At 42.7% G+C, this 22,631-nt stretch overlaps 1 protein-coding gene across 1 annotated transcript in view; it reads left to right on the forward strand.

Annotated features, from left to right (window-relative positions):
• Nucleotides 1–7,930, forward strand: part of SPTLC3 (serine palmitoyltransferase long chain base subunit 3) — a 114,067-nt gene extending 106,137 nt beyond the window's left edge. Inside the window, exons 11-12 of the mRNA XM_073003330.2 lie at nucleotides 595–724; nucleotides 5,894–7,930. Of these exons, the coding sequence (XP_072859431.2) occupies nucleotides 595–724; nucleotides 5,894–6,007 (244 nt within the window). The 3' untranslated portion in view covers nucleotides 6,008–7,930. The remainder of the gene's footprint in view (nucleotides 1–594; nucleotides 725–5,893) is intronic.
• The last annotated feature ends 14,701 nt before the right edge of the window (nucleotides 7,931–22,631 follow it).

Here is a 22,631-nt window from a genome sequence, read left to right on the forward strand (position 1 = left end):
CTATCCCTTTCTTAAGAATGGTTCATGTACTGCTGTGGTGCAGCTGCAATACCAAATCATGATCTAATGTTCAGTGAACACAGAGGGAAGAGCCTTGGACTTCAGCATCTCCCCCTTTCCTTTGTAGAATGTCATTTCCTCTCTCTGGGTGAAACAGCTAACCAGGATTACAAACTGATTTCTGATCTTCATTTGTGGGACAAGTGCTAAATGTAAGGCAAGACTTGTGGGAAGGAATCATGACATATGAGAAGAAAAAGTGAACCTGAAACTTCTCACTGGTCATTCATACGCCACCTCATTGCATGTTTCAGATGTACCCCTAAAAATCCGCAGTATGAATGTGACAAATGATTGTTCAAAAATGCGCCTGTAATGAAGGTGCATCAGTCAAAGAAAAAGCTAGCACTGGCTAAAAGGTGCATTTCTTGCAAAGCTAAAACCATTCTTTCCCCCACAGTTGCAGTGATAGCATTTTGCATTATCTTTGCACAGTGTCTATAATTACTTTGCACAAGAAGACTTATCTTTTTCTTTGAAACCTTTTATAGTTTGAAGGAAATAATTTTTCTTTCACCTCATTTCTTTGCCCAGGGCTTTCTCCAGACGCTTGTTAGCCAAATATATTGGGGTGGTGGTGGTTGGCTTCCCAGCCACCCCCATCACAGAATCCAGGGCTCGCTTTTGTGTATCAGCTGCTCATACACGGGAGATGTTAGACACGGTAAGCACAGCAGATGGCCTGAAAATGAATTGCACATGTTGGAGGGGCTTGAGAGAAGCCTTGCCATGTCTCTTGTTCTGTGTTCTCTTTACTGTCTCGCTTCCTTAATGTTCACCACTTAATTTTATATGTTTTGATTTTTTTAAAAAAATGGATATTTAGAGGATTGTTGGAAACAACAGATCTAACCTGCTAAGGAAAGATACAAAGTAATTAAAATACTATGTTTTACTGAATAAGATTGTCACCTTAGAAATATTCATGCCTTTGAACTTTATAAAATTCTTCATTTGGCAAAATGCAAAGCAGTAATATGTCAGTTATGTGTGTGCATGTACTTTTTAATATATCCATAGAGTGTGTACATTAAATGTGGCTGAAGTGCACTTTACCATTTTGAAAAGATTCACCGCATAGGTAGTGTATATTAGCAGGCCATGTCCCCATTCGGTGATCATACATTGCAGTGTCATAATTTCTGTTTTCACACCTTACTATATTGCATTGCCAGAGTTTATTGTATAGTCTTGGGCACATGTGTAGAAGGCATGAAACCTTCAGTGTTTTTTAAGTATCTTTTTTTTTAGTCAAACCTACCATCTCACTCGAACATGATCGATTATTTATCTTTCAAAATGCCTGTCCATTTTTTGTATGTTCATCCTCCAAAAGGAGGGCAGAGGGGTCTTGAGGCCCCTACGGTTAGGTAAAGGGGGTGAGCCCTTCCCTCTAATGATCAGCCAAAACGGAAGCAAGATTCATGTATAATTGATCCCTCAATCAATCAAAAGTATGCTAAAAACGAGGAGGCACAAAAAAGATGGCTCTTGCAACTTTCCAGGAGGCTTAATCCGGCAGCATGTAATCAGTCTTATGCATGCTTTCTTGGGCATAAACAGCACTGTACCAAAAACATGGAGTGAAGGCTAGATAAATTCATCAGAGTATTCAGTGTCAAGACTAGTTAAATAGAGCTGGAGAAGCAATCTTTAACTTAGAGTGCATCTACATGGTGGGAAAAATGCACATCAATCCTCTGTGAATTCACACCTGGGAAGATGGGTTTCCCCGGGGTTAATTTACTTCAGCCAACCACACAGGAATCAGCAGAAGGGGGGAAATGAACCTTATTTGTAGCTTGTTAACCATTCAAACCCTCTCCTCCCCACACCTGATGCCTAGATCTACTCGTTTTCCTCTTTCCTCCACATTTAGTTTTTCCCCCTTCCTTTTAAAGTTTTGCCGGCCTAGCACTAGGGTAGGTGGGTAACCAAAGAGGCGAGAAGAGCAAGGAATTGACAGAGAGACAGGAGGCAATTTTCTTTAAAGCCTTGTTTCCAGCTTGTTAAGGGGGACAGGGGAAGCATGGACTTGACAAAGAAACAGGAGGAAATGTTATGGTAGCTCTGCTCTAACCATCCAGATTTGGAGGAGGCTCAGTTAGAACAGAACGTACAACTTCCACTTCTCTCTCTGTCAAATCCTTGTTCTTTATTTTCCCTTTGGTCATCTAGCTGTCCTAGCACTAGGGCAGCAAGCAAAAGAAAGAAACAAGTGAGTAAACAAACAAACAACCACACCCAATGGGAAGGGAAGAGAAAAACAGACTCAGGCATCAGGTGTGGGGAAGAAATTATTCAAACAGCAGCCTGCTGCCCTGCCTCTCTCGCTGCTGCTATAGGTCAGTAGTTCTTAACCTTTGTTACTCGGATGTTTTTGAACTGCAACTCCCAGAAAACCCAGCCAGCACAGTTGGTGGTGAAGGCTTCTGGGAGTTGCAGTCCAAAACTCCTGAGTAACCCAAGGTTAAGAACCAGTGCTATAGGTGATTGGAATGGCTTCAAATAGAATAGCTACAAAACCCTTCATATTCGCTCAGATGATCACACTATTGGAAGCAATGTGAATGCATTTAATTCCAAAAAAGTAGAAGCATTGATTGCAAAGGGAAAAATACGGATTATAGGAGGAAAACCCCAGGCTGATTTGCATTGATTTTTATGTAGTCAAGAGAAAATAATGCAAATCAGCCCATCCCAGACCCGTAGCGTTTCTGCATTATTTGTCAGTGTGGCCACATCCTTAGTGACTGTGCCAACAGACAAGATGATGGCCTGACTGGAGAGTCTTCTCTCAATAGACTTGAGGTGTTTTCTCTTAAACAGCAGTTTCACCAAGCCACACATAGGCTTACTTCATGGAGGTATTTGCACAAATGGAGTATACTCACAGCAATGCTTTGTACTGTGTATTGAAGAAAAGCTTGCTGTAACATAGTGACTGAGACATATCCTTGAGTGACTAGCATGTGCCCAGAAAAATCATTTACATTTTTCTCTCTCTTTGCCTATTCTAATTTCTTTCAGTACTTTAATGGTTTTAAATAGTGATGGCTGAAATCTTTTTGTCAAGAACATAATGTACAAATGTTTGCCTACTGGTGCTACACTCCATGTAGTTAAAAAAAAGTGGGTTGCAGCCTACCAAAGCTTATGCCAGATTTAACTTGTTAGTTGTTAAGATGTCACAATAATTATTGCATTATTATGTTGTCTATTCCCTAGCATTCCATTAACACATCTCCACATATTTTGCTTGCATAGTGTACAGGAGAAGATATGTTCTTAGGAGACTTTAAACCATATTTACATTCACTTGGCTGACTGCTTGTGGGGATTTTTGTGAGGTTTTGTTTGTTTGTTTTTGAGAGAGAGAGATACTTAAACTAACATTTTCAATTCTTCAGTCTTAAGAACATAAAACCAGCATATTGGCTCAGACCAAGAGCCTGTCTAATCCATTACAGTGGTGCCTCGATTTATGGCCATAATCCGTTCCATAAGATGGGTGTAACTCGAAATGGTTGTAAGTCGAAGCACCATTTCCCATAGGAATGCATTGGAACGCAATTAATCCGTTCCGGACAAATAATAATAATCAACCCCCCCCCAAAAAAAAACACCACTCCAACCCATCAGAACACCATGGGGCTTGGGGGGAAATCAAACACCCCCCCCCATCGGAACACAATGGGGCTAGGGAAAAACACACACCAAAAAACAAAACAAAAACCACAGCACAGAAACATAACCCCCCCCCAAAACCCACCCTGCAAAACCCAATAAATGTACTCACCCAGAAGCAGAAAGTAGCACCAGGCAGTCCGAAGCCTCTCTGCAAACGGGCGCACACTAACCGTTGGGGCAAAAGAGCTACAAAGATGCTCTTCGCCGACCAACGGTTAGCCCTCTAATTTGAATTCCCTGCCTTTTCCCTGCCTCTTTTATTTACAACTTGAATCTCCGACCGCAAGTCAAAGCAAAATTTTGCTGCCGGAGCTGGTCACAACTCGAAATGGTTGTATGTCGGGACTTTCATAAGTCAAGGCACCGCTGTATTCTGTTTGCACTATTGCCAGCCAGATGTGAAAAGCCCATCACCAGGGTCTGAGTGTAACAGCACCTTCCATCTAATATTCCCCAGTAAATTATATACAGAGGTGCATTGGCTTTGATACTGGAAGTGTCAAAGTTATTGATTAATAAATAAAATACAGAGAAAACTATCTTGGTTAGAAAACACATTCCATTGTGATAGTATCTTCATCAGATCAGCCCAAAAGGCACAATGTTTTCTATGCATGGTTTTGAGTTTTAAAACTCTGTCAGACACAATGATGCTTTAAAAATGAGGGAGGGGAGCTTGATTTGAGAGCAGAATAGGCTGTGTTGCCTAAAGATTTCATGGAGTATGCACTGCAGACAGGCTGTTCCGGTGGTAGGTTTCAGCCCAAATGGCCCCAGGTATTTCTGGGAAACAAGCTGCAAAAGTTATATTTAGGCTCTATGGATTTTTTGCCCCGATTTTCATTACTTTCTTTACATTGAATTTTGCCATTTTAATTCCCATACATCTAATTTGGAGAAATACTGCTGGGACTCAATTTCATAATGAGCTGTCTGTCATTCCTGAACTCTCCCACTCACCAGAAAGAGTTCCTGTTTCACCTTGACCATGCTCCAAATAGGCACAGAATAATTAAAAAATAAATCAATAGATCTTTTATAACCCAGAAAGTTTAACGTTCGAGTTTGGTGATGCTTCCCTTTGTTCTTCAAATGAAAAAGTATCCAACAGTTTTTTAATCCCAGTGAATTTAGCAAGATGTGAAATAACTCTGCTCATTATTCAAATAATGAAAATGTTTAAAAATGTTGTGCAGAACAAAGCCTTTCAAAGGAATGTTATAATTGTTGGACATAGTCTGGGCCTGTTCTTACCTCTCTGGTAAAAAAAAAAAATCTGAGTAATTGATAACCAAAAAAGTCTGTATACTAGTACTATGTACTATTAAGAGCAGTTATTTCCCCTGCCTGTACACTGTTGGTACATGCAGTTGGTTTACACTAGCGTTTGTGTGAAACAAGTGCATGTTCTCTGTTGCTGTTTTGAAACTGAGATCTGAGCTTCCTGGAGATGGGAATAAAGTCTGCCTTGGAAACAACCATTTTAGCATCAGATAATTACTAAATGGTTTCTTAAAACCAGCATTATAGCATTAAGCTGTTTGATCCCTGTAGTCATATAAAGCTGTAATACTTTTTCTGTAAAGCAACATTATACAATATATGTGTAATGCTGATACTTACTTTAAAAATAGTTTTTAAAATGAATTTCTAGTCACTACCATTACGGATCTTGATAAAATTGTGGCACATGGGGAATATGGAAAATACAAATGCACTTCCTTTTAAGAAATAATTCACTATGCTGCTTTTTAAAAAAATAATAATAATAATACTGTAACAAAGGCTGCACAGAATGCATGTTGAGCCTCAGGGTAAACTGCCCACACCAATGCTTCATCTTCTAAAGCCAAAATAATAGCACTAAAGGCATCTACATGTTCATCTCAAGTCAGTTAGACTTCTTCAGGTCAGGAAAGAGATGGAAGCAGTGCCTGGAAAACTGCTGGAAAACTGCCGGGTTTGAGATGCATTATAATATTGTGCAGACACACACACACCCCTTTTCCCATAAACTATGAGTGAGCAAACCATGGTGCTTCAACCGTGCCATGCTTCATCTGAAAGCAATTGTATACTTTTGAAGCTTTGTAGACTTGAGAGAAACTTTGCATTTTTCTAATATAATGCAATTGTATTACAGGTTCTGGAAGCTTTGAATGAACTGGGTGATTTTTTGCAGCTGAAATATTCCCGACACTCCAGGTCATCTCGTCCTGAACTGTACGATGAAACAAGCTTTGAACTTGAAGATTAAGCATCCCTCCCATGGAGAACCATTATGATGTTATGAGGGGAGGGGGAATGGGGACCTAAACAATAAGGATGCATTTCTTCTTTTCTAAGGACACATTTTGCTTCACAGTTAATTGAACCAAAAGAAGTTCTGTATATGTTACAGGGTTGGATTCTGTGTGCAAAGGACTGGAATATTGCTACAGATTCATACCAAGGAATAGAAGTTTTAGTATTATTATCTTACACAAAAGACTTTATTCCATTAAGTTAATTGCTACTGTGCAGATTTTGTTACGGGCCTTTTTATGAGAAGTCTTTGAATAGTTCTTAATTATGATTACAGTAAATATTTTAGAAGAATGACTTGAAATTTAGCATGTTGGTTGAAGAAAAAAATGTACTTTTTGAACTGGCTTTCACTTGTAGAGCAGCGCTTCTTCTTTGGAGTTCATGTGAATTTTGGCAACGGGAAATGGCTAGCAAACATCTCTTGGCCTAACTGGTAGGTAAACAGATGCCTACCGGAGAAGCACTGGTCATTCAAAATTCGACTTAACATTAACAATTGCCAGCAAAAACGTATGAGGGATTGGGAAAGGTTGCCACTCCTTTTTGCCCAGTTGTGTTTTTTTCTAAATGGTTTTTAAACAGTTTTTGATAAAATTTGGCAATGGGTGGAGGCCAACGAAAATGTCAGTTTCGATTTTTACACAATTAGTGCATTGAATTATTTTATATTTAAAGCCAGCAACTCTTTTCTACTTGTTTGATCTTACAGCAGGTGTTTTCATACAGAGCTTTAAGAAACTTTAACTAGTTTGCAGTCTGAGTTGTTTTACAGTTTAGGAATGGGGCACATTATATTTTTGGACTACAACTCCCAATACCCCTGGTGGTCCTGCTGCTCAGATCATTTTGGGAGTTGTCTTAAAAAGTAATGTTTCTCTTCTCTGTTTACAGTACACAGAAATAGAACTGATATTTAAAAGCACATTTCCCCTTTACATGCTAGGGAATTTACAGGCTAGGGAACGCCTAGCTGTGAGTAAAGAACACTTTCACTTTTAATTACACCGAATATGATACTCAAGGAGCTTGCTTTTTGTGGCTCCTTCACCTGTTACTGAGAAATCTTGGGTATTGTTGTTTCTATGAAGTATACTTAACACAGTTGGAGATAGTTAGTCAGTGTCTTTGCTTGGCTGTGAGATGTATATATCTCCATTTTGTAAAATGTTTAAATATCCATTTTAGGAGCATAACCAATCATCTGAAAAGGCACAGGAGACAGGAAACAAATTGACTATTCTTACATGCATTGTACCAACTTGGATCTGAAACAGTTCTCCAGTCTTAGTACTTAAGGCCCTCGGAGTCTTTGTAGCTTTTAATAAATAATAGTGAAGTAACTGTGGTTGAAAGTCACTTCTGTAGTTTTTGAGGGAGCTGCAAACTATTCTGGAATATCTGATAGTGCTGTAAACACGTCCGATCAAGAGATGGTTAGTTTTCTGTTACACAGATGTATTTTGCTTTCATGTTTTTGAATGCTGTGGTATCCACTTAACCCACAGCTGCAAAATTAGATTTAAGAACAGAGCAATTAAATTGTGGAATAGCAATTACAGTATACGACTCCCCTGCTTGTTAAAGGAGCTTTGAGGATAAAGCAAGGCTGATTAGTTATGAGATCCCTTTTTGTTGTTCAACTTAATAAAATTCAGTGCTGCTATAATGTTAAGAATGGACCTCAACACATTCCAGAATATCGAATGTCAACTTCATAAGAGTATTGGGGGGGTTAGGGGTGAATTGTACAGTGTGGTATGATTGTTCACTTTGGCAGATGAACTTGAGAAGCACTAAAGAGACCCATCTTTCTGCATTGAACTAAAACTACTGTATAAAGATTAAAAGATATTTTTGTGTTTTTCTTTTGCAACTTGACTCGTTTCTTGTTCATTTACCAAATTTGTATTGGAGGGTCTCAAACTTTCTTCTAATGAATGATGATAAGTTATAGAAGAAATATTTGGACTCGTAGTTCAAAACCCACAGGATCCACTATGATTTTAGTCGTTATTTGTGGGAGACATGTCTTTGCTGTTTTGTTGCATGTCATTGAATTTGATGTTCTAGAAAAAAATGTTGTTTAAAATTTATTTATTTTATTTAAAATCTTTTTACCTCACATTTCTCCTTAAAAGGACCTAAGGCAGCTAAACTGTAATTTGTTTAAAGTTTTAATCAGGCTGCAAACAATTCATTTCCCTACATCTTTGTCCTCTTACCACCAACCACCACTTTGTATAGATACAATCAGACGTTCTGTTTTTGAGTTGTTTGGGTTAATAAGCTCAAAAATTGACCCTGGCAGACACAGTGACCTCATTACAATGCTAAAGGTAAGTGCCTTCCACAATGTCCGCATTTTCGCCATATATTTTAATAATGGGCATATGTGGAAATATGTGGAAAAGGTAAGACTTCCATTTCAATGTAACTAACAACATAGACAGCTTTTTCCCTTCCAGTCATTGGGCTCAACTAAGAGTTACAAATGATAGTCAGTGTGGTGTAATGAATAGAGTGTTGAACTAGGCGACCTGGGTTCAAATCCCTGTAGACCAGTGGTGTCGAACTGTGGCCCTCCAGATGTTCTTGGACTTCAACTCCCAGAAGCCTTCACCACCACCTCTGCTGGCCAGGATTTCTGGGAGTTGAAGGCCAAGAACATCTGGAGGGCCACAGTTCGACACCACTGCTGTAGACCATGAAAATGCAATAGGGACGGTAATAGTAAATCACTCCTTGAACATGTTACATACATTGAAAATGCTTTTAGGGTTGGCATCCTGTCAGGAGGCAACCTGACAGAACATAACTACAAAGGTGTTACAAGAAGCCCTGACAGAAAGAGAAAATTCTTCAAAAGTTGATTATGTATGATTTATGCAACAGGAATTTTTCTCACAAATTAGCTTGTTTTGTTTTATGATTATTTTCAGACCATAAGCATGTTTGGTTCCAATTTTCAAACATGAAAGACTGCCTCAGTCACGTTTCCTGAACCCTAATATGATTTCAGCAATAATGAAGGGTATTTCGAACATATTGCTGAACCCTTTTTATCTGCTATCAAAACTCTTAACAGGTTAGTGAGAGTAGATACTGAACTGAGCCCAAGTGAAGGAAACAGGGCTCTAGCTCAGAGCAAAAGTATACCTCAGAACTGGCAAAGGCAAGGATTCTGAAACTTATTGTTGGAGCCATATGTTTCTCTGCTCTGTGTACATGTGACGTAATAGTGGTGAACTTAGAAAGATAGGTAGCAATGATAGATTTATTCTGTTACTGTTTTCCATTTCTCTCCTTCCCATTTGCCCAGCCAAATCAGTTTGTAACCTCCAATTATTTGTGTTTAAAATATTACTTTGATTTTCACTCAGATGAGTCTAGTTGCATGTCTGAGAAACCAAAGAAGACCGCCTGAAATGGGCATTGGACATAATCCACAGTCGGGGTCAACCTTGTCTGAAATGATTTCTGGCCCAATCTTTAACTCAAAATATTTGCAGCAAACTTAAAATAAAAGTTGATTTTACTCTTGATCAAGAAAAGAACAGAATGTAATATTATACTAAAAGTCTGGAAACAAGGGTCTAAAATACCTGGGGGAATTGGTCTTTGCCTGATGCTGTCAAGGCTAATTCCCACAGATATTTGAGTGCCAAATAGAGTTGGGCCCAAACCAAGAAAATGGCAGTTCATGATTGTGACAATTGCCCCACATCACTCATGCCATTCATAGTCATGAACTGATTTGCATGAGCCTATGAGAGGGCTGGAGAGGTGGAGTCAGCAGCTACATGAGGCTTGGCAGGAGAAGGAGGAGTCAGATTGGGATGAGATCTAGAGAGAGAGAGGGACTGGTTAGTCAAAGAGAGAGGGAAAAGATACTAATAGAGATAACTCTGGTTAAGAAATTAGAGAAGGTGGTAATGATATTGCAAGAGAAAAGTATGTACTGAGAACTTAATGATTTGCTTGTGTACAATGTTTATCTGAAGAACTTCTGTTATTAAATCTGCTTCACTTCAATAAATAAGTTCTTTTTGTATTCACAAGACAAATGTTCTGACAAACATCATTTATATTGTGGATTGAAGTAAACCACTGGTGGCAGCGAGAGAAAAACGTGATGTGAGCCTTTGTGAAGAACACAGGTGCCACAAGGGTGAATGCCACAATTGGTGTCCAGCGGCGGGATACAAAACAATCCAGTAAAGCCAGAGCTTGAAAATGAAATCTTTTTGAGTCATGGGTACCATTTTAGTCAGAGGTCTGTGGTGAAGAAGTAGGTGACCTGCTAGAGCTTTTGTGGAAAAACTTAGTGGCGGGGCTTCTGATCTGGGGGGACTAAAGATAGGGATCCACTCTGAAGGAAAAATTCCTGTTTATTTACCTCGGGATTTGAGAGACCCACTGGCTAGCTTAAAATCCAAGGCTCTGAGAGAAGGGAGCGCTGGTGGATAAAAAGTGGAAGCCAGGGTCAGAGCAGATCTGAGGTGATAGGGGGGAAAAAGCAGAGGCTTGAAAATAGAATTTGTTTTGTCTGGAGGCAAGAAGGTTGTCTCAGACCAAGAAACATTGTGACTGATGTGAGGCCAGATAAAAGTGTAGCCATCTTTAGCTGCCGATTGAGAGCTACATGGTACCCCAGAAAAATACTGGGGAAAGAAAACAGCAGTAAAAGTTTTTTTAAAAAAAAGGCCTGACTAACTCAGCAATAGAAACCAGCTCCTTTTACTAATAAAGTACATACTTATGCCAGGGACGTGGTGGCGCTGCAGGCTAAACCGCAGAAGCCTCTGTGCTGCTAGATCAGAAGACCAGCAGTCGTAAGATCAAATCCACACAATGGAGTGAGCTCCCGTCGCTTGTCCCAGCTCCTGCCAACCTAGCAGTTTGAAAGCATTTAAAAATGCGAGTGGATAAATAGGTACCATCTCGGTGGGAAGGTAACGGCGTTCTGTGTCTAGTCACACTGGCCACGTGATCACGGAAACTGTTCGGACAAACGCTGGCTCTATGGCTTCAAAACAGGGATGAGCACCACGCCCTAGAGTCAGACACAACTGGACTAAATGTCAAGGGGAATCTTTACCTTACATACTTATGCCACCCAAAAGAACTAAAAAGCCAGTAATGGAGGAAATTGATTTTCAAGAAGCACAAAGTTTACCTCAGGAAGTGGAGGGAAATGGAGACTAACTCTAATGGAACAGGAGGACATTTATGAGAGTGCTTCAGAGAAAGTGTTCTAAGCTCCCCAGATTTTGAAAAATGGAAACTACAAGAATTTAAATTGAAATTTATGAAATATGAAAATTGAAATATGAAAACCCAATTAGAGGAGCTAGCTATGAAAAACCAATTAGAATTGGAAAAAGCCAGGGCGGAAGAGAAAGCTAAGGAAATAGAAATCAAAGCCAGGGCTGAAGAGAAAGCCCAGGAGCTACAGCTCAAGGAATTAGATTATGGAAAAAGAAAAGGCCAGACAAAAGGAAATAGATTTTGAAATGGAAAAAGAAAGGGCCAGAGAAAAGGCTGAGGACAGACAAATGGAATTAAGACAAAGAGAAATGGAATTTCAAATACAGATGAAACAATTAGAATTAGCTTCTCAAAATAACAATAATAACAGCACTAGCGAGAAGTCTCTCAAAGATCGATCTAAGGAAATTTCCCCAATATAGGAAAGGAGATTGCCCTGAATCTTTCCTGATTTCATTTGAGAGAGCATGCTGGGACTTTAAGATTAAGGATGATGAAAGAATGATAGTGTTAAGATTGCAAATAAATGGAGATTTAGCTGAGCTGTATTCTCAGATGCCTCTGGAACCGGCTAGAGATTTTGAAGCATATAGAAAAATTGTGTATTCTAGATTTGGCATAAATTCAGAACACCTTAGAAGAAAATTTCGTTCCCTTACCAAAAAGATTGAAGAATCTTATGCCCAAGTGAGGGCTAAATTGATTCAGTGTTTGGACAACTGGATGGAAGTCACCTCTCTAGATCAAATGAAAAATATGATTGGGTTAGAACAATTTTATTCTATTTTGCCTGGGGAATTGTGTCATTTTGTTAAAGACAAACATCCTAAAAATTTATTAGAAACAGGTTAAAAGGCAGATTGCATCAGTGAGATAAGAGACCCCAAGTTTTCTGAGGTAAAAATTGCTAAAAAAGTGTGGGACGGCAGGAGGAGAAAGGCCTCACCCAGTAGAGATTACCTCAGAAGTACCCAAGCTACTGGAAACCATTTTAGAGACAGACCCTCATCACCAGAGCACAGACATCTGAAACATAATAGCTCTGAGGGAAAAGTTAATAAGGCCCTTTGTTTTGAACCCAAGGCCAGTAAATGGTGTTATAGGTATGGAGAGAAAGGTCATTTTTGGGCTCAGGGTGAGACTCAAAAGACTAGGGATTGTAATCACCTTAAGGATGGAGATTCTAGTCCCCCTAAGAAGCAACACAAGTAACAGAAGGTCAGAGAGCCAAGATCTTCCTGTGGCCAGGGTTGTTCTGTGCTTTCTGAGAAAAAGAAATCAAAATCTTCTATGCAGCTCAGGATATGTTATGTGTGTTGATAATAATATCTAGCACTCAAAGATTCTTGTTCACAAGTTACAGTATGTCACCCTGATATAGTCCCTAAGGAAAATATGCAAAACAATGAAAAGATTTCTATTAAAGGGATTTGTTCTGGAATAGTGGTGTTGCCCATGGCAAAAATACCAGTGAGTTATAAGGGATGGTCAGGAATTTGGAAGGTGACCATATCTGATCAGATTCCTGCCCCATGTTTAATAGGCCTGGATTTAGCTGAGCATGTGCTGAGTGTTTTTGTGACAACTTGCTCTCAGGGAAGGCAAATTGAAGCCACTGAGGGGAAAGGGTGAACGTCACAATGATGTTTTGTGGTTTGCTGCTATTCACGAACTACAAATCACAAACTTTCTGATGAAATCAGCCATTTCATGCTTCGTGTGATTGACGATTTTCAGGATCCTTAGAACTGCATGTGAGTTAGGGATGCCATACTGGCAGAGAGTCTTCAGTAGACTCTCCTCTCCAAACTATCCAAGTTTGGCAAATATTGGAAATGGGATGTCCAAGTTACAGCCCCCCAAATCATATCCCCTCAGGGAAGTGCTTTTTGTTTTGGAGGCCTATAACATGGACGTCTCAATTCCAACATTTGCCAAATTTGGAGGATGTGGGGAGAATAGTCAACCCTGGATTCAGATCGTGTTTGGTGAAGATTGGTTCTTCATGGTCTCTGTGAATGCACATGAATGGGTTAAACTGCACCTGGGCAGGACTCTTCGGAATATTCTAGATCTTAAATAACTGACCAATAGAACGTGGTGTGCATGCCCCGCCTGCCTGTGTACCTCAGTTCCTTTTGCTGCTTCTGCAATTGGACTCTTTCATGACGCTTAGAGCTGTTTTCAATTCTTTCAAGTCTTCTGGTTTTGATCCTGGCCTGTTTTCTTGACTATGTTTTTCTGATCTCTGGAGTATTTTGACTTGGACTGACCCGATCTACGATTCTTGCATTTTGGATTAGCTACCGTTGTTGTGCCCAGTTTTTTACCCCTGGACTGGTTACTTTTTTTGATTTGTCCTCTCAGCTTGTCTTTTCGGCTTTTGATCTTGGACTGCAATCGTTTACGTTCCCTGTGAGTTCTTTCTTCTATTTCCTTTCCTCTATTTCCTTCCCTTTCCCAGTTTCCTGCCAAATTTTATGGGCTCGTCAGGTCCGTTAAAATGCTGTACATCGTGTACCAACAAGATTCCCTTTATGGATGGCCACAACCACTGTTTATTTTGCTTGGGGGAGAGACACCAGCCACACTCCTGTCAGGAGTGTAAAATAACCAAACCCGCCCTGAAGCTCTGCTTACAATGGCTCCATTCATATCTTTGGGAGAAGCTGTTAACTCCATCAAGCTCGACAGCCATGGAACCTACTGTGACTCCTCCTCATCCTGAACCCGCTGCCTCACCGGCTCCTGCTACCCCTTCCTTGAGAGCTTCTTCGAAGGTGTCCAAGTCGAAGAAGACGATACTGAAATCGACATCGGGGTCGACATTAGTATCGAAAACACCATCTGTTAAAGAACCCAAGAAACAGAAGGAGGTGGTTAGGCGTAAGAAGGCTAAACAGTCTTCTAAGTGTGGTCAACATAATGATCTCCCTCCAGTTCGAGCGTCCCTGTTGTCATCGATTCTTGAGGAATCATCCAGGGAGCTTCGTGATCCTGAATCACTTTCTGAAGGGACGGCTTTGTACCACCACCACCACAGACGCAGGCTTTGGTATTGATTCCAAGCCTTTCTCCAAGTCATGGCTGTTCTGAGGCTGATGTAATCTCCAGCCCAGCCTCAGCCCATTCGAGCCCTATGTCAATCAGGTTGGCAACAGTGATTCAACTGTCAAACTCAGAGGTGTCACCACAACAATCCCCTCCACGTAAACATGTGGCAAAATGTTGGCATGTTCTTCCAGGTTGACAACTCCCTCAACATCGGGAGGTCATAGTTCTTCCATGTCCATCTCAGGGTCATGCTTTCAGTGAGTATGAAGAGCTGCTTAATGTAGAAATTGATCAGTGTGGTGGTCGACATTGGTACCATGGGGACGATCTCAATCCCTTATACGACACTGATGATTATGTCAGGCCCAAGAGGATGTGATATGTCTATGCTTCACCATCTGGGTCATCTCGATCGCCTTCGCCGCCTTGATGTAAGCATTGAACCTATTTCCATTTCAACCCTATGACTTTGAAGCCTGCTACTAAGTGACAGAATCTACAATCAGCCCGTTCTGTGAAGCATTCTAGGTCTCCATTGATTCCGGCACCCTTGGTATCCCACCTGAAAGTGTTCTCCCATACCTGCAACAGGTGGGGCACACCGGCCATCGACGTCTTTGCTACTCAGATCAACACAAAGTGAAAAGTTGAGCGGGGAGAGGCATGGGCTCTTTGGGCAATGCCTTCATGGTGACTTGGGATGCTGTCCTTCTTTATCTCCCCCCCATCCCACTCATTCAACAGACGATTGTCAGCTGAGAGCCAATGCCATCCTGATACAGTGGTGCCTCGCTTAGCGAATGCCTCGTTTAACGATGAATTCGCATAGCGAGGGGGTTTCCCGGGAAAATTACTGCCTCGTATAGCGAGGCTGTCTATGGAGGAAACTCGCATAGCGATGTTTCCCCCATAGGCCCCCGGCGGGCGATTCGGAGCGGCCGCGGGAAAGGTTTCCCCGCGGCCCCTCCGAAGTGCCGGCCAGCCTGCAGGCATTCTCCGGGCGGGCGCTTCGGAGCGGCCGCGGGAGAGGTCTCCCCGCGGCCCCTCCGAAGCGCCGGCCAGCCAGCAGGCATTCTCCGGGCGGGCGCTTCGGAGCGGCCGCGGGAGAGGTCTCCCCGCGGCCCCTCCGAAGCGCCAGCCAGCCCCAGCTGGTACCCTATCCGCGCCGCCTACCCGAGCCGCTCTCGGACGCCTGGAAGTCCGAGAACGGCTCGGGTAGGCGGCCCGGGCAGGCTACCAGCAGCGGGGACAGAGTGGGGGGGTATCCGGAAGGTTTCCAGGCGAAAGCCTGGAAACCTTCCGGACACCCCCCCACCCTGCAGCCGCCGCTTGAAGCCTGCCCGGGCCGCCTACCCGAGCCGTTCTCGAACGCCTGGACGTCCGAGAACGGCTGGGGAAAGCAGCGCGGGGAGGCTTCAAGCGGCGGCTGCAGGGTGGGGGGGTGTCCGCTCCCAGCATCCCCCCACGGCTTGGATCCAAGCTGTGGGGGCAGGCTGAGAGGGTGGTGGGATTGGGATGCCTTTCAGGCATCCCAGGCTTGGATCCCACCCGCCGCCGGTTACCCTAACTGGCGGCGGGTGTAATCCAAGCCCGGGATGCCTGAAAGGCATTCCAATCCCACCACCCTCCCTCGCGCGGCTTGGGTCCGAGCCGCGGCGGCTACCCCAGCCATGGCCGGACTCTAGGGAGTCCAGCCATGGCTGAGGTAGCCGCCGGGGGTCAGATCCAAGCCGCGCGGGGGGGGAGAAAACCAGATAATCCGTTCCAATAGGAACGGATTATCCGGTTTTCAATGCATTCCTATGGGAAATGGTGTTTCGCATAGCGATGGTTTCACATAGCGATGTGTTTTTTTGAACGAATTAACATCGCTATGCGAGGCACCACTGTAGCTCCATAGTGGCCCACTCATTCAACAGACGATTGCCAGCTGAGAGCCAATGCCATCCTAATAGCTCCATAGTGGCCTCGGCAACCATGGTTTACCACCCTCAAAACCATAGCATCTGATTTCCTGAGACTGCCTCCTCAGCCATTCCTCCTAACTCAGGATGGAGGCAACGTCTGTCACCTCGACATCTAGTTGCTCCATCTCACAGTATGGAGGATTCTACCAGTATAAAAAAAGTGTTGGACAGGGCTAGGAAGCCTTCAACTAAATTGTTATAGTCTTATAAGTGGTCTGTTTTTACCAAGTTTGCTGCATCCAGGGGTTTTTTGGCTGTTCCAGCTTCGTTAGATGCTCTTCTCACTTCCCTGCATTATTTGTTTGATCTATGGCTGGCGCATTCTACACTGAAAGTTTATATATCAGCCATTGTTGCTTATCAACCTGTGGGTTCAGACAGTTCCCGCTTATTCCCACACCCAACTGTGAACAGGTTCCTTCAGGGTTTGCATAACATCCGTCCACCTGTGCAGCCTCCAATCCCTCAGTGGTCTCTTCACACTGTTTTGCGGACTCTTATATACCCACCGTTCGAACCTATGGCTTCTACTCCTCTAAAACATCTTTCTCTTAAGACTTTTCTTGTGGCAGTTATGTCTGCTCGGAAAACCAGTGAGTTGACTGCACTGTGTGTGGTCTGATGCACCATATACAGTACTGTATACAATTTCACCCCAACAAGGTCATTTTATATCCTGATATGTCATTTCTCCCTAAGGTGATTTCCAGTTTTCACATCAATCAACCTTTGATTCTCCCAACATTGTTTCCTAACCCCTCTTCCAATGTTGAGCTCATGTGCCATTCCCTTGATGTTCATTGGGCTTTGGCCTTTTACATTTCTAGAACTAAGGACTTCTGCAAATTTCCTAGACTGTTTGTTTGCTTCCACTGTCCTTGAAAAGGTTATCTCGTTTCTTCTCATACAGTTTCTAGATGGATAGTTTCTGCCATCGCTTTAGCCTATGAGCTGGTTGGCAAGGCTCCACCAGATATATCCCACTAGAGCTGTGGCTACCTCTACTGCCCGGCTTTGTGGCAGTGAAGTCTCTGACATTTGTTGATCAGCTACTTCGTCTACACCAGTGGTTCTTAACCTTTGTTACTCAGGTGTTTTTGAACTGCAACTCCCAGAAACCCCAGCCAGCAGAGCTGATGGTGAAGGCTTCTGGGAGTTGCAGTCCAAAAACACCTGAGTAACAAAGGTTAAGAACCACTGGTCTACACCATCAACCTTTGTGACACATTACAGGCTGGATGTCAGGGCCAAAAAGAAAGCAAGTTTTGGAAGGGCTGTGCTGTCAGTTTTACCATGACGGCCTTACTGCCGGTAAGTAAGCTTGCTAGTCACCCATTTGTGTGCATTCACAGAGACCACGAAGAAGAAAGAGAGGTTACTTACCTGTAACCATGGTTCTTTGAGTTGTACTTTGTGAATCCACACATCCCCCCTAGCCTCCCTGCTGTCCGTCATGGGTTGTCTAGAGCTTTGTACTTTTCAGAGCTATGACAGCGGCGGATGTTCGGAACTGAGGTACCATGGGCAGGCGGGGTATGCGTACCACAGAGAAACGTTCTATTGGTCCATTATTTAAGCTCTAGAATATTTTGAAGAGTCCTGAGCAGGCGCAGTTTAACCCATTCATGTGGATTCACAGAGTACCATTTGAAGAACCATGGTTACAGGTAAGTAACCTCTATTTGGGGCATCCAAGTTACAGCCCACACACAAATCGCCAACACCTCAGCATTTCATTTCATTTTGGCCAGGTGAGTTTCCCCAAAGTACCATGAAAAGGCTCAATTCATGGGATTTTTTTTTTGCTTTATGGTTTGTTTTGTGCCAATCTCTAGTGCAGAAGGTGGCGGTCCACCCAAAACAAAACCCCTCTCCAACCTCTGTTGGATTCTGGGGGTTAGGTTTAACTTCCCCAAAGCATAGATTCCCTTTGCCTTTGGATTGCCCAAGTTTCTGTCATACAATATACATAAAAATTATTTATGTCAGATAATGTGAAAACTTTAGTGTCAGTACCAATTTGCCCAAATGCCTTGACCAACAAGATAAATCATGTAACACACATGATTGTTTTTACTCTTCTAATTCAAAATCACTCTAATCACATCCTGACCTTTGAATGAAGAATGAGACCATAAAAACATGTGTCTATGAACAATGAAGACCACTGCAGCTGCAGAGAGAGATTCCGTGTGTGAAAATATATTAGGCAAAGCTTAAGAGAAATTGCTTTTTTGAACTGTAAACCCCAGAATCCAGCCTGCTTGGTAATTCAGGGAATCCAGAAAAATCTGGGAGACTGTTATTGCTGCTTGTTTGCTTAGCAGGCTTGCTTTCTTTCTTTCTTTCTTTCTTTCTTTCTTTCTTTCTTTCTTTCTTTCTTTCTTTCTTTCTTTCTTTCTTTCTTACCACAGTTCTGCATAAGACACCTATGGGAAGTAGCCATCTGGAATACTACCCCCACTCTTCTATTTTCAGTTTATTCCACACATCTTGGTTTTTCTACCTTCTGAATACTACAGGCTCAGATTAAACCAGGCATGTGTGTGCTTCTTAAATATTACTTAGTAGGCAGCATCTGGGCGTCCTGTCTGGCAGGCGGCAATTTTCATGTGGCTGAATGAATTGAGCTGCCTGTGAAAGTCTTCCAATTGGCTTCTGTAAAAGCAGGAGCAATCAAAACGTCTGAACAATGTACCAGTGCTTACAACCTATTTCAAAACCATTCAGTTTCCCCACCCCCTGAGTTCATTATTCCCCAAGTTGGATCGATCATATATATTTTCTTACTTTGCAAGAATTTGTTCCTCTACAAATTCCAGAACAAGTCTATTACTAAACACACATGCACTGTTTTTGGACAACACAATGGTGATTAAACAATAAATACTGTACAAAAAGTAGTTGGCGGAAGGGGAGAACCTTTCTTTTATATTAAAACTTAAGTATTATAAATGGCTTGATGCTTCATGCCAGCTGGATTGTGCAAGTAGACTTTTTCCCTCTTTTCCACATAGGTTTTGCTTTGTTTTGTTTTGGCAAGGCAATTTTTTCCGTAGATTTCAAGCTTCTCCCATTTTCATAAGTTATACAATAGTCTGTGTCTTCTTCTGATATCTGCAACTGAAATAAGGAATCAGAAGGCAGTTGTAATCAAGTACTGATCAAAGATAATAGCAGGTGTTTGCTAAATAGGAGAAGGAGATGAACCTGTTTTCAGGTGACACCAACTAGAGTGTGATAAAGCAATAATAGAACTGGCTGGACTTCCTCTTCCCTTTTATATGATCAGTTCTATTCCTGTTATCTGATTTAATTCAAAAAGGTCTATAATCTGAGAATACCATCTCAGTTAGTAGTAGGTCTTGGGTAGCCCAAGTAGTCTTGGAACTGCAACTCCCATTAGTCTTAGCCAACAGAAAATGATGAGGCATACTGGGAACTATAGATATCTTAGAAAGTACACTCTCTCCCCCCTGGTGCAAAGATCCAGGATGTGACAAATTTTGCTAAGATTCATCAAGTGCACTGACCATTGTTCCTATCTTCTGATCCACATGGGAACCAATTATGATGCCAGTTACGCCCTTCAGTGTACTGCAAATAATTATTGCAAATGGTTACAAGGATTTGGGTAGGAAGGTGAAGAGCATAGATTTTTCTTCTTCTTTCCTTCCTGTTGAAGGTCATGGCCTGAAAAAGGAGACAAGAACACTGGTTGCACAGATGGTGCCATCAGAAGTTTGACTTCCTGGACTATGGTTTACATAATGTTCTGTCCTAGGCACAATGTTATTAAACATCTTTATAAATGATTTGAGTGAGGACATGCTCATCAAATTCGCAATGACAAATAGGAATAGGTAGTTAATTCTCCAGAAAACAGAACCAGGGTCCAATACAACAGATTGGAAAACTAAGCAAAATCAAGGAAAATCAGCTTGAGCATGGGGGAAATGTAAAGTTTTCTAAATTAGATGTGCAAATATGAAATGGGTAATAGCTAGCTTGTGAAAAAGATCAAGGGGACCACAAGCTTAATATGAGCCAGCAGTGTGATGCAATGGCAAAATAGCAAAGGCAATGCTTGGTTACCTCAACAGAAGTGTAGTGTCCAAATCAACGAAAGTAATGCAGTAGTACCCATCTATTCTGCCTTAGTCAGACCTTACCTGGAATACTGTGTCCAGTGCTGGGCACCACAGTTTAGGATGGATACTGACAAGGTGAAACGTGTCTAGAAGAGGGTGATCAGGATGGTTAAAGGTCTGGAAACCAAGCCCTTTGAGGATTTCTCCTAAACCAAAACAAGAACTTATTGAGAGCAGGAACTGTTGGCATGGAATGGACGGTCTTGGACAGTAGTGGACCCTCCTTCTTTGGAGGTTTTTAAATAAAAGTTAAATGACCAGCTGCCAGGGATACTTGAGCTCTAGATTTCCTGCTTTGACAGAAGGTTGGACCTACTGACCCTTGGGGGGTCCCTTCCAGCTCTACATCTCTGTGATTCTGTGATTTTAATTATGAGGAATTAAGAGTGTGAGTCCAAAAGCACCTGGAAAACCACACTCTCTTCACCTCTAATCCATTTCTAATGATATTCTATGTTCTCCTATGCCTTACAATTTATTTGGCTTACAGCCTTCATGAAACCACTGCTCAATTCTAATTAAATGAGCCATAAACACTAAATGAAACACCAGTTCTTCTTTCTCCCTCTCCTCCCCATCCCCCGCAACACTTTCCTTTTTCTTCTTTTAATGGCTAAACAGTTGTTTCGAAATCAGGAGGGAAGTTCATGGTGAGACACAAACTTTGGAAGGCGGAAACTTGTTTTTCAAAGTGTGCTTCAATCATCTGGCTCAGCTTGCAAATTCTAAGTCCAGTTGCTTTCTCAATGTTTTACGGCAAAAGTGCTCCATGGATATCAAATAACATTTATTCTCTATGCTCCCTTCGCAAGCAGTTGGAAGAAAGAGTGGCCAGTTCTTCCTCCAGCATTAAATGCCAAATATTACTTGATTTCTCTCCAGCCGCACCAATTCATACCATCTGAGAACGAAGTTACACCAGATTCAGCTTTAAGTTTTAAAGCAATTATTTGTAGATAATTTGCATGCCCAAGACAAGCTTCCTCAAAGAACAGCTTACAGAGATCAGAAATATAAGAGCCAATTAGAGGGTGCTTGTATCAGGCATTGTTTAAACCAGGAGTCGGCAACTTATGTCCCTCTAGATATTCTTAGTTGGCTGGATAGTCCCATGGTTTTGGTATCTGGCTGAAGATTCAGTGGTTGGGAGTTCAATTCCTCCTTGTGCCTCCTGGGAGAAGGACCAGCCTGTGTGCTCTTGGGCAAGCTGCACAATCCTAGGTATCCCCAGAAGAACAGAATGGTAAACCATTTCTTTGTGTTCTCTACCTGAAAAACACTGGAAAGGGTTGCCATAAATCTAAATCAACTTGACAGCATGCAGTTATTAAATTATTAGATACAGTGGTGCCTCGCTTAACGAGCTGCCCGTTTAACGAAAAAATCGCATAGCGATGGCTTTGTTGCCATCGCTTTTGCGATCGCACAACGATCTTGCCTATGGGGAAAAATTGCTTTGCGATTTTTTCCCATAGGCACCATTTTCCCCCAGCTGAGCGGCAGGAGCTTTGAAGCCCCGCCGCTCAGCTGGGGGAAAATGTCATCAGTGGGCTGCGGCCTCGGAAGGACCCCGAAGCCACCGTCCCCTGCCAACAATTCCCTTCCGAGCTCTCAAAGGGCCCCCTCCGATATTGGAGAAAGCCCTTTGAGAGCTCGGAAGGCTCTCAGCGGCGGCGGGGGAAGGGTACGGGGGTGTCGAAGGCTTCCAGGCCTTTGCCTGGAAGCCTTGAGGACACCCCCCCACCCTGTCCCCACCACCGGCAGCCTCCCCGCGCCGCCTACCCCGGCCGTTCTCGGACGCCTGGAAGTCCGAGAACGGCTGGGGAAAGCGGCGCGGGGAGGCTTCAAGCATCGGGGACAGGGTGGGGGGTGGATCGGTAGGCGGCGCGGGGAGGCTTCAAGCTTCCCCATCCACCCCCCACCCTGTCCCCGATGCTTGAAGCCTCTCCGCGCTGCTTACCTAGGTGTCCGAGAACGGCCGGGCTAGGCAGTGCAAGGAGGCTTTAAGTGGCGGGGACAGGGTGGGGGGTGGATCGGGAAGCTTGAAGCCTACCCGCGCTGCTTACCCAGGCCGTTCTCGGACTTCTGGAAGTCCCAGGACGGCCTGGGTAAGCGGAGCGGGGAGGCTTCAAGC

This window comes from Pogona vitticeps, chromosome 1, assembly GCF_051106095.1.
Source record: "Pogona vitticeps strain Pit_001003342236 chromosome 1, PviZW2.1, whole genome shotgun sequence".
Lineage (NCBI taxonomy): Eukaryota > Metazoa > Chordata > Lepidosauria > Squamata > Agamidae > Pogona > Pogona vitticeps.